The sequence below is a fragment of the Nannospalax galili genome, unplaced genomic scaffold (genome assembly GCF_000622305.1).
Source record: "Nannospalax galili isolate Female #2095 unplaced genomic scaffold, S.galili_v1.0 scaffold388, whole genome shotgun sequence".
Classification (NCBI taxonomy): Eukaryota; Metazoa; Chordata; class Mammalia; order Rodentia; family Spalacidae; genus Nannospalax; species Nannospalax galili.
In genome coordinates, this window is record NW_008360304.1 from 5,204,089 (window position 1) to 5,216,089 (window position 12,001).

At 41.2% G+C, this 12,001-nt stretch overlaps 1 protein-coding gene across 1 annotated transcript in view; it reads right to left on the reverse strand.

Moving 5' to 3' along the window:
* The window catches only part of Lrch1 (leucine rich repeats and calponin homology domain containing 1), a 206,013-nt gene that overhangs the window by 63,760 nt on the left and 130,252 nt on the right, over positions 1 to 12,001 (reverse strand). Inside the window, exons 4-7 of the mRNA XM_029559249.1 lie at positions 8,540 to 8,645; positions 3,790 to 3,926; positions 3,081 to 3,220; positions 1,509 to 1,572 (exon numbers count right to left, since the gene is read on the reverse strand). Of these exons, the coding sequence (XP_029415109.1) occupies positions 1,509 to 1,572; positions 3,081 to 3,220; positions 3,790 to 3,926; positions 8,540 to 8,645 (447 nt within the window). The remainder of the gene's footprint in view (positions 1 to 1,508; positions 1,573 to 3,080; positions 3,221 to 3,789; positions 3,927 to 8,539; positions 8,646 to 12,001) is intronic.

Genomic DNA, 12,001 nt, shown 5'->3' on the forward strand with positions numbered 1-12,001 from the left:
TTTAAATTTTAATTTTTTGTATGTGGGAGAGTGCTCCTGCATATGTGTGTGTGTGTGTGTGTGTGTGTGTGTGTGTGTGTGTGTCCATAGAGGACAGAGGTCATTGTCAAACTCTCCCTCATCACTTTCTACCTTATTTTTTGAGACAGGGTCCTCACTGAACCTGTAGTTAGCTGATTTGGCTAAATGGCCAGCAAGCTGCAGAGATCCTCCTGCCTCTGCCTCCCTAGTGCAGGGATTGCAGACACACACCACTACTCCTGACTTTTTTACATAGATACTAGGGATTGACTATTGAATGCGCGGCCTCATACTTGTATAGCAAGCATTTTACTAGACTGAGCCATCTCCTCTGTCCTCAAATTTTAGTGTTTTTTTTTAAATACAGTACTTTATAGCACATTATATGGAAATAAATCAAGCATCTTAGCTGTTTACTAAAGCTCAAAGACCAGAGGTGAACTGGAAAAATATTTTTCCTTAAAACCGCAAACAAGCAAAATGTGATTTCTTTCTATGAAGTAACTAATCTATTATAATGTTCAAAATTTAGAAAAATGTACACATTCCCTCAAAATGAAGAATATCTGGTAATACATTCCATACCACACCCAGCCTTTGAAGTTCTCTGGGTCAGGAAGCCCCACTTTACAACTCTGTGGGATCCAATGGACTAAATGTGAGGCAATAATGGTGTGAAATGAACGAGGTGATCTATAACCACCAGAGGAAGCTCTAAGGTGAGGCCACTCAGCTTACAAAGAAATCTGTCCAATATTCTGAACAGAACACAACTTTGTTCAAAAAAACCCCAAATATTGCTATAAAAACTATAGGTAGGGGCCAGTGAGATGGCTCAGCACAGGAAGATGCTTGCCACCAAGCCTGATGAACTGCCTGAGTTAAATTCCCAGAACCCACATGGTAGAAGAACCAACTCCTGCACATTGAGTTCTGAAGCAATGCACACTTGATTCCTTAATATTTATGAATGGTATAACAACTTTTTTAAAGCTACTGTTAAAGATAGGCATATTTAAGCCAGGTGTGGTGACAGAGGCCCTTAATCCCAGCACTGAAGAAGCAGAGGCAGACAGATCTCTATGAGACGGAAGCGTGAGTTCCAGGGCAGCTGGGGCTACATGGAGACCCTGTCTCAAAAAGAAACAAAAGGTGGGGGGAGATAGGGATATTTATAAACGTGCTTCATGGCTACTTGTACACAACTTAGCCATTTCATACTATTCATTAAATACTGAAGAATATCCCAGATAATGCAGCGGTGGGAGAGGAAGAAGACAGGGACTCTAATCTTCAGTTACTTCCAAACTATTAAAGATACAGAATAAGAGCAGCTAATATTGTCTCTCCCCTTAGGGGATTTCAAACTGCTTTCACAAACTCAATCAAAGAGTCAGATGCAAATATGTAAGTGGTCTTTTCCAGAAAGAAGCTTAGTGAAGACAGACAGATGGACCCAGAATACAGAAAGAAAACAGCAGTGTTACCTCAGTGGCTGATAACCGCTTATCCCCATTGTCGCTTCCAACTCCTGAATCAGAATCCTTCTTGCTGGGATAGAGGTTGCCAAAATTGAATTCATTTAGGAAAAAATTAAAATCACAAAGTTCAAACCAAGATACATCAACTTATATTGCAATGACCATGCTATATAGAATGTTATTAGTATTACTATTATTATACAACAACATATCATCCCAGTACTAAAGAACATTAAGACAGGCATAGTGAAAACCACACACTTATATCTGCTAAAGGCAGAGCATCATAAATTCTCTGTATTTAGAGATTCCTTCTCCTAGAGACCAAGCTCTTTTTTGAAATAGTTATCAATTTTCTTATTTCATTTATTGACACACACATATATATAAGCAAGTATGATATAAAACTGTTTTAACTCATAAGTAATAAAACATTATTTTCAATAATTTTGAAAACTTTCTCCCATTAACTAAATCTGGTTACATAAACACAAACCAACTGATACATATTCAAAGCATTATTTTTAAAATGCCATTAGGATAGTCTGAAATTTTGTCATTCTGTTGATCAAAAAGCAAAGGAAAAAATTTCTACCATAAATTCTGGAGAAGGACCTGTGCTTCTTTAAGTATGTTCACTATGGGAATTTGTTCTCTGGATGCCATGACTTGTCTTATGCCACAAATGGCCCAAGGATGCACAAAACGGTTCTAATACTTCCCCTTGAAAGAAGAAGTGGTGAAAAATTATCCAAGCTGCACTTTTTAAATGAAGCCTGCAGGTCTTCTTCATAATGTTTGGCAGTCACACTGAAAACTGTAGCTCTTAAAATGTTTGGGCTTGATACAGTTATTAAAATCAAGAAAAACTGTTCTGAGGCAAGGTCTTGCTAGACAGCCCAGGCTGACCTAGTTCATGATTCTTTTACCTCAGACTCCAAAATGCTGGGATTACAGGTATGCGCTACAATGCCCAGCTTAATGACAACAATTTAGTAACTTAAAAATTAACAAGTTTTACAATTATGAAGCTTGACACAGTTGTGCTAATTGACAAGTTTAAAAATGTATGTTTACATGATAAATTGCATTCATAACATCCATACATATTCTTAGGAAAGACTGATTATTGACCAGGAGAGGGTGGATTAGATTGGAGATTGGAGAGTCTCTCCAGCATCACTTTTAAAAATACCATTAGTTTCTCAAACTCTAAGTTATAAATTTGAATTGCACAAATGAAGCAGACAGATTTTCAAGAATTATTTTTAGACTTTATTGTTATTTTATGAGTGTTTTGCCTACTTGTATGCAAGTGCACCTGTGTCATGTAATGCCCACGCAGGCCAGAAGGGGGCGTCAGATACCCTGGAACTTGAGTGACATACTGTGGTTAACAGCCATGTGTGTGCTAGGAACTGAATTGGGGTCCTCTATAGGAGCAGCCAGTGCTCTTGACTCCTGAGCCGGCTCTCCAGCACGCAAGCATACAAATTTTGAAGTTAGTTATCTGGACAGCTGTGGCCTAAACACATTCTAAGCAAGGTCTCTGCGTGAAGGAAGGTCAACTCAACTTACCTGTCCTCCACATGTTGGTCCACATGCTGGTGTAAGTGAGGCCTCTCCATGGCATGGAGATAAAGGGAGTCAGCTGTCTTAATCTGGCATGCTTGTATGCTCAGATACTTAAAAATGTGCACTTTGCCTTTTGTGCAAATCTATGGAGAAATCAGTAATACATATTTATTTCTCAATGACAAAACAGAATGTTAGTTCCTGGAAGGCATCCATAGTTTAGTTTTCATAATTTCATGGTAAGTGACCCCCTAAAAATGGACATAAAATACATAAGAATTTTGAGAATTAGCCCCAGTTGGCCTGGAACTTGCTATGTAGACCAGCTGGCCTCACAGAGATCCTCCTGAGTACTGGGATTAAACGCGTATGCCACCACACCCAGTCATGCTAATTTTTTTAAACTACTAAGTTCTGGCAAAAACATATTTAAGTGTAAATATTGTAGAAAGTATAAAAAACCCCCAACAACTGGACTGGTAACATTCCAACTAGAAAAAAGATGACAAAAGAACAATTATTTTCATGCCCACAGAGAATAATTAAGAATTTGAAAGATAATAATGGATATGAGAAGTCATTAAGTCATTTGAAAAGAAAATAAACTTTAAAATATTTTATATTCACACACAGAAGCACATACACCTCATATTGTACTCATCGAGTTTCATGTCACCCTTTGGCCAGCCTTCACCCTGCAGCCAGGCCTCACCTGTGCCGGAGGAGACTGCAGAGGGTTGTTCTCCAGCAGTAACACTTGAAGCTGCTTCATCTCTCTAAAGCAAATAGGAATCACCAGCACTTTGTTGCAGGAAAAGTCAAACTTTACCAAGGGAAGATCTACTAGTTCTATAAGAAAAGGGAACAAAGATTCTCAGAGAACAGCATGACCAAATGGGTAAACATTCAAAATTTCATTTTCTGTTTATAAAAAAGCTCTGTTTAGCAAAATCAATGGCCAGCTATACATTAGGAATACATGGTGTGCATTTATACTATTTCCCTGCATGGGGGGACTCTTTCTCCAGGTGCTCAGTCATTTCAAATTGTTGTGGTTCTGGTAAGAGCTGGGAATGCTTCACATTTATAATGTCTATTGCCTAAAATGTTGGGGGGGTGGAGAGATGGCTCAGTGGTTAAGAAAGAATACTGCTCCTGCAGAGGACTTGAACTCGATCCCTATCACCAATGTAAAATGTCTCACAACTGCCTATAACTCCAACTGCAGAGGGATCCAACACCTCTAGCTTCCATGGACACTTGCCCTCATGTGATATACATACAGAGATACACATAATTAAAAATAACAAAAATAAATCTTTTTAAAAGCTTTTCTGCTTCCAGGAAAGGACCTAAGCCACATAACACAGAACATGTTTGTGTTTGAGCTTCCATTTTTAAGTAGCACTTGCTAACACATGAATGATATGCTAATTACCAAATATCCCTATCTATTCTCTGTTGCTGGGCTGGCTCAGCCCCAGAAACAGTTACAGTAAATATGTTCCTAATTTCTTTCAAAGGTTTCTTTTTTTTTAAAAAATGTTATCTAATTTAGGATTTTCCAAAGGGCCCTATAATTCTGATTTGATGAGGCTTTATTCCATTGCTTTTAAAATCAGCTGTAACTCAGTTAACAAGAGGGAACATTATATTTAGCTTGAAATCCCCACCCAGTGGCATAGTAAACACTCAGCAATTTCAAGCATTCAAACCAACATTGGCAGCTGCTAGAAACGAAGTCAAATATATTCCATAGAGCCAAGTAAGGCCGAGCTGTGCCAGAATCGAGGGTGACGCCGGGAGATGTGATGCCGGGAGATCACTGAGATGGCCGTGTGGAGGCTACACCAGGGTCACTTCACAGTGGGGTCCCTCTTTTTTGTTATAAGAACTGTAGGCTAAAATGTGGCCATTTAAAATACTCCTGGGCTTATGAGTTTAGGCCAGGTGCTAGCTAAGGAGAGGACAGAAGGCACTGGCCTCGAGGAAGAACTGACAGTTTCTCCTCGCCCCTACACAACTGAGGCTTTCCTTTGATTTTACTTCAGTTCCACCAACAGATTCTCCCTGGAACCAGTACAGCCTCTTCTCAGAATTCAAGGCCTAGGAGTGTCAGGGACTTTCCTTCTTTTAATGTAGTTCTCAGTCTTACAGAAAAGAACAATGAAACAAATTCTAGGAGGCATAACACCCAACTCCCAGGTCCCAAAGTGAGGTCCATGGTAGGAAGACTCTGGAGGAGAAACTCGGGAAGTGCATTTAAAAAAATGTTACGGAATCTTTATTTTCAAACTGCCCTCAGCAGTTTATGTCCCAGTGGGGACAGTCATTCGCCTCAGGCTATGGTACAATGAAGGAGCTGTGGGCTAAGGCAGGTGTTAGGGGACCAGATTAGTGTAGCTGAGTTGGAAGCATGAGACTAAAGGAAAGGGAATGTAGAATCCCCCTTTCATGTCACAGTTTCTGAAAGAGCTAAGAATGAGTGGGTTCACAGCAGAGGATGATCCACAGGTTAGGCTGGCTCAGCAGCCGAAATTCAAGGGGGTGCCAATATTCTGCTATTCTTTGCCAATTACAATGAAGACTTTGAAGGAAGACTAGAGGACTAAATTCAGGGAAAGTGATAAGTTACAGGTAAGTAAACTAAGGAGTGTTTTTACAATGAGGATTTCCTCATTGATTCTAACATGGAACATGATTTCCACAGTCATTTAGGAAAATGACGGCTGGACAATTTCACAACAGTAACTCATGGGAGAAAATGATAATCCTGTAAGGCTGACCCAGAAAAGATAAAAAGAAGCAGGACAGGTAAAGGAAAAGAAAGGGAAGGAAGGGAAAGGAAAGAGGAAGAAGTAGAGAATCAGGAAAAAACGGAAGAGGAAAGCAAATGGGAGAGGAAGGGAGAAGAGCCAGGACGAGAAAAGGGCGGCTGGCTGGCCGCGTTAGTCCCCTGCTCATTCTGGTCCTAGAAAGGACACAAGTCCTCCTCATTGCACCAGTAGCAGTAAAAGTGCACAAATATGATATGGGTAATTGGGCTGCAAACTTCTCTTTTGTTCCTCCTCAAATTAAAAGCCTATGAGGAGGGGTACGCCAGGAGGACAAGCATGTAAGTAAATATGGAAAACCCTTAATGGGCTGCCTGATGGCATCGATGCTCTTTTGTCAACAGAGTTCTCTGGAGTGAAGCGAAAAGAAACCTGATAATCAGGAATATAATTTTCTAAATGGACTCTGCAGTAAACTAAAAGCTTTAACTTTAGCATATTTTAAAATATGGAAGTTGAGAAAACATAATTACAGAAGGTAGAGCAGGTTGTAACTGATCTTTATAGGGAAAGGAATGCTTTTAAGGCAGGAGACTAAGAGGACCACAGCCCCATGCTTCTCCATGCTGCCACAAAACGATGCTGCTGGTTTCCCTTCTGGAAAAGGGAGTTCAATTACTTATGACATTTCCACAATGATTATCACAGGCGCTTAAATTTGAATGGGTTTCTTCAGGTTGTACATGTGAAAATTTGCTATGAATTAAAATTTGTAGTTATTGAAACTAAGGAAAATGGTTTCAAACGTTAAAAAAAAGACACAATCACCAATTTAAAAAGGAACTATTTTTATAAGAGCTCATCTCAAACAATAAAGTAACAAATTTTACACTGAGACAGCTTCTAATTCTGCTTCCTGAAAATGAAAGCTAGTGTGAGAAAGGGGAAAGACGGCAGGGAACGAACGACCTGAGCCGTCCACCGTCAAGCACAGCGGGTTTTACAAAGATTTCTCACACAGCTTCAGGAGCTCTGTATTCATAGCTTAAATGATGAAGCAGGAACAGGATGACACGAATCAGGCAGCTCTCAAACTGCTACACTAATAAACACCAGACAAACCAGATGCTGACTGCTTTCAAGTGCGTGCTTTGACTTGAGATGAGTTTGTAAGTGTATGTTTGACATCAGGAATGCTCAAGCCCTTAAACAAAATCTGTGGAAATCAATGCAATATTTGGAAATCGGGATGGGTTTCAGAGAAGCACCCGGTGTTCTGCGTCTCATCCACTCATTCCTAATCCTCTACCACCAACAAAGCTACTTTCAAGCACGTAATATATATGGGTTTTATATGTGTGCGTGCATGTTTGTTGTGTGTGTGCATACTGTGCATATGCACATGTATGCGTGTGCATGTGGAAGCCAGAGGTTGACATTGGGTGCTTTCCTCTATTGCTCACCCCATTGTTTTACTTTTTGAGATGGTCTCTCACTAACCTGCAGCTCACTGATTTGACTAGGATGGCTGGCCAGCAAGCTCCAGGGTATGGCCTATCCCCACCTACTCAGTGCTGGGGTTAGAGAAACATACCACCAGATCCAACCCAGCTTTTATGTAGGTGTTGGGGATCCAGACTCATGTCTTCATGTTTGTGTAGTAAGTCATTTATTCACTGAGCCATCTCCCCAGCCCCTTAAGCACTTAAACTTCTAAATAAACATGTCATTGTGCTTGAAACTTCATGCTCATTTAAGATGACACACTGAAGGGGCTCACATTAGGGCTGAATGGAGACATTGCTATCAAGGGACTGTAGAGCCAAGTCTTCATACAGAAAGCTTTAGAGCTCTAGCTGGTAAAATTCACCAAGACCACCAGTGACAAGAGGGATGTTGGTACAAGGGCCGCTTGACACTAGCATCACCCTCTTCTAGAAGACTGTAGAAAGTGCATTCCTAACCAACTCTCCCAGATTCTCAGAGCCAGAGATCTTGACAGATAAGATCTGCAGTGTCAAGCATGTCCCCCAGATCATTGGCTTCATGTTCCAGAACTGACACCTGTCCAAAAAGAATTTATACCACCCTTGTCATGGATTGGCTTGTATTTCTAATCATGAAATTCAGACACGGATACCCTAACTCTAGTTTATTAGAATTTGGTGACATTTAAAGACAAGGCCTTTAAAGGGGTAAATAAGTTAAACTGAGGTCACTGGGATAGCCTAAATCTTTGGTGCCACAATAAGAAAAGATTAGGACACAAACACACAGAGGTAGGATGCTGAGGAGACACAGGAAGAAGATGGCCATCAGAGCCACAGAGAGGCCTCAGCAGGGGCAACCCAACCGACACCTTGATCTCAGACTCTCAGTCTCCAGAACAGCGGGGAGATGTGTTTCTGTCCTTTAAGACACGTTCTCTGTGGCTTTTTCATAGCATCCTTAGCAGACCAATGTATGTCCTGCTCCCCAGAGCACTGTAAGGGAGGGGATTCTGTTGTTGTAGCCTTGATTCAAACTAGAACTTGAACATCACTGTTCTGATAGTTGACTGTGAGTTTTAAGCACATATGCGCGCGCGCGTGCACACACACACACACACACACACACACACACACACACACACACGGGACAAAAAAAGTAACATGTCCCATTTTTCTTCATCTTTCCCTCCCCTGTTACCTGGTGGTAAAACTTTAAGGTAATTTCTTCTGACATTCAGTTCTCGAAGAGACTTCAGCTGGCCTATCTGCTGGGGCAAAGCCGTGATCTCGTTGCAACTGACATCCTGGTGGGTGGAGGGAGGAGAAAGACAGATTATAAAAGCCCCTTTCCAAGCATTTCATGTGAATTCTCATCGAAGAACTTAAATATATGGACAGCCATACACAAGAGTGGTGGTTTTATACTATTTTTCAGGTGCCCAGCCAATAAGCCTTGAGAGTGAAGAAAAGGAGTTTGGTTTTAAATACCCTCTGAGGAGAAAAAGGACATACTAGCATGCATGTGGTAACTGCTTCTGTCCCTTTCATTTCTCAGGTGCTTGAACCTTATTTACTTCTTGCAACAAACCTGTATTACTAGTAAACATTTACCGATCAGAAAAATGATGCTTTGTGGCCCCAGGGTAGCAGGTGCCAGATGACCTGAGAAAGGAATTATCAGCCTCTATTAAGCCAGCAGCTTACAGCATCTCTGAAGAGAAGGTTCCACGGCCTCCCATCTTACCAGGCTCTCACACAAGATCCTGTCACAACGACTGAGAGCAAAATTTATTTCAAATGAACTTCCTACCACATGGCTGAACTCTGTGGCTGACCACTGCACGCATCTTATGTGAGCAAGTCTGTGGTATATAAGGATTTGTCATCTTCACTCTGGAAGGCCAGTACTACACTAATCCTTGACTGGAAATAGTTCTTGCCACATAAAGACATGGCACTTCTAATTCTATCCCCATTTCTTCCTAAGCCCACTATTCCTTTTGGCCTCAGGAGCTGGGCTTTGCTCTCCCCAAGCCCTAGAACTTCCTTCGGTCTGGACCATGCTATCTCTCAGAGGTATGCCATAATGGTCTCTGATTGCCTCCAATCCTCATCACCTCCTCAGGTCCATCCTTCACAGAGAGAGCTTCCTGAGTGCAAATTTCATTGTGTTGTACAGCATCTTAAATGCTTTCTGCAAGGCCCTGCCTCTGCGAGTCTGTCAGTTTCTCCAGGGTCATCCTCTGAATGTTCTCCCTTGTATCCTATACCCAAGTCACATGATTACTATGTGGGGTTCAAGCTGGCCAGGTCATTTCACAGTCCCCAGACTCATCCAGGTTCTTTCCCTGCCTGGTATGCCAGCCTGGTACCGTCCTCTCGTCCTCCTACTCATTTTTATGACTTAACTCAAGCCTCAACCTCCTCTTTGAAATTTCCCAAGGACCTTCCACAACTCCTGCTCTGACAGATATCCAAGGGACAGACATTTCCCCCTTTGTGTGCCCAATAGTCAGTGTAAAGCTATACTTCACTTGCTCATCTGACCATCACTTTCCCTTTTAAAAGCAGGAAATGCTACATGAGGGGACCATGTCCTAGTCTCTCCATCCTCCTGGTACCTGGCAGAGTAGCAGGCATAAGGTAGGGATGTATGAGCCTGCAAATCCTCCTCCCCTTCACCTTAAAAGTTACCAAGGCCTTGCTCCAAAAATCCATTTTTCATTTCCCTTTGAATGAGACAAACTCATCACTAACCCATCAATCCACGTTCCTTAAATCCACACTCAACTGGAATCCCTGTTAGACCAGGGCTATGGCACTCAGTGATCCCTGTCCAGGAACTCCATGTCACTTAAAATCCCTCAGGTGATCTGTCTGTTACATGGCTGCTCAATGGATGCCACATCATAGAGATGACATAGTTATCATCACTACAACAAGAGATGAGCTGCAGTTCATAGTGTGCACGGGGTGGCTGGCACACTGCACTTTCCTTCAGCTGCCTGGGTTGGGTTGAGACAGGTTGGGGACATGGTCAGCAGCGTCACTCAAGCTGCTGCTCTTTTCCTGGTCTCCAGAAAAGCCACACAGAAGTTTAAGGAAAATTTTACTACTATCTAAAACAAAAACAAAAACCTCTACCAGTACATTTATAGAGACAAAAATATCCAAGAAAGTAAAGCAGAATTAGGAGGCAGCATCTGATCAGTCATGGAGTCCAAAAGCAATTTTTTCCAATGAAAGCTAGGATCTTTCTTTGCCTTAACTAAGTTGTGAATCAGCAGGCCCATTCCATTCTATTTTACAAGAGCTCTCACATACCTGGAATCCAGGCTCAGCCCACCACACTCCAGTCCAGGCACCGCACAGCAATGATGCAGTCTCAGGTGGGGGTAGGATTGTGGGGAAGAATTCATGAGATATATTTTTTTTCTATGTGTGGAGAGGATTTGTGTTATGAAACTGTAAACTAAGTTTTTATAAGTCTTGTAAGTGATTGCTTGGGAAAAATCTTTTTATAACTCATGGAAATCACAGAGTTTCAATGTGAATTTAACAATTTTCAGAAGTTTCAAGGGCATAATTAGTAAGGAAAATCTTGCTCTTAATGAGTGGGGAAATGGAAGCAAAAAGGTTACCTATATATTAAGGCAATACACTCACAGCATGAATACTCCTGGGGTGAAACTCAGTCTCATTCCATGTTTAGGGGGAACTTCATACACCTTGCCCTGTGTCAACTGTGCCCAGGTTAACAGTGGCTTTGAGGCACACTGGAGGCCTACATCTATTAGGAATGGGAGTTTTAAACTGACAGCTCTCTCCCAAGTTTTAGCACCAAAATGTTAGGAATAGGAGTGGAAAGAGTTGTTTTCGATGAGGGTCTCAAAAGGGCTTTTCTGCAGAACAGGGCCTGTTTGCAGAGCAGAGATCACTTTATGGTTGGGGTTTATGGGGGTCCCAGTCAGACTATTTGCAGATCAAGAATTGTTTCATGATTGACAAGTTTTATGGGGCTTCCCTTTAAAATCCAAGGTAACTCATGCCAACACAATACCTACCATAATGGCCTTATCAAACAACTCTATTTGATTACTTACTGGTAGAGAAAGCAGTTACTTAACACATAGAAGAAAGCTTCCCATAATGATAGGAACCAAATGTTTCCATCTACAAGACATTTAAAGGTAACTAATAAGTACAGCATCCAACATCCCTTTCACATTTTGAAGGGCATATGTGAAGGTCAGATTATCTTAATACTATTCTACACTTCTGTCAGTTATTTGCCTTCCTCATAAAATAATAGGCAGAAAATCTAGCACATCAGGGAGAAAATGGTGATTCTCCACTGTACAATCCATATTGTAAAAACAGGGCAAAATTCTATTCCCCAAGAGCCACTGAACCTTGTCAAACCTTAAAAAGGTTATAAATTTCATCACAAAAAGAAAAGCCTGTGGGTAATTACACCTAATTAGCTGAAAGAGGAGAGGAAGGAAGAGATAATAGTATACATGTCTGGGGATGTTTTAGACTTGGAAATGTACAAGCAGTATTTCTAAAACCGTCTCATTCTCTAGAACATTTCTGTATATATTTAGCATAAGATAAAGCATGGAGCTCTTAATTATTTAGAGAAGACAATACCTAGGAA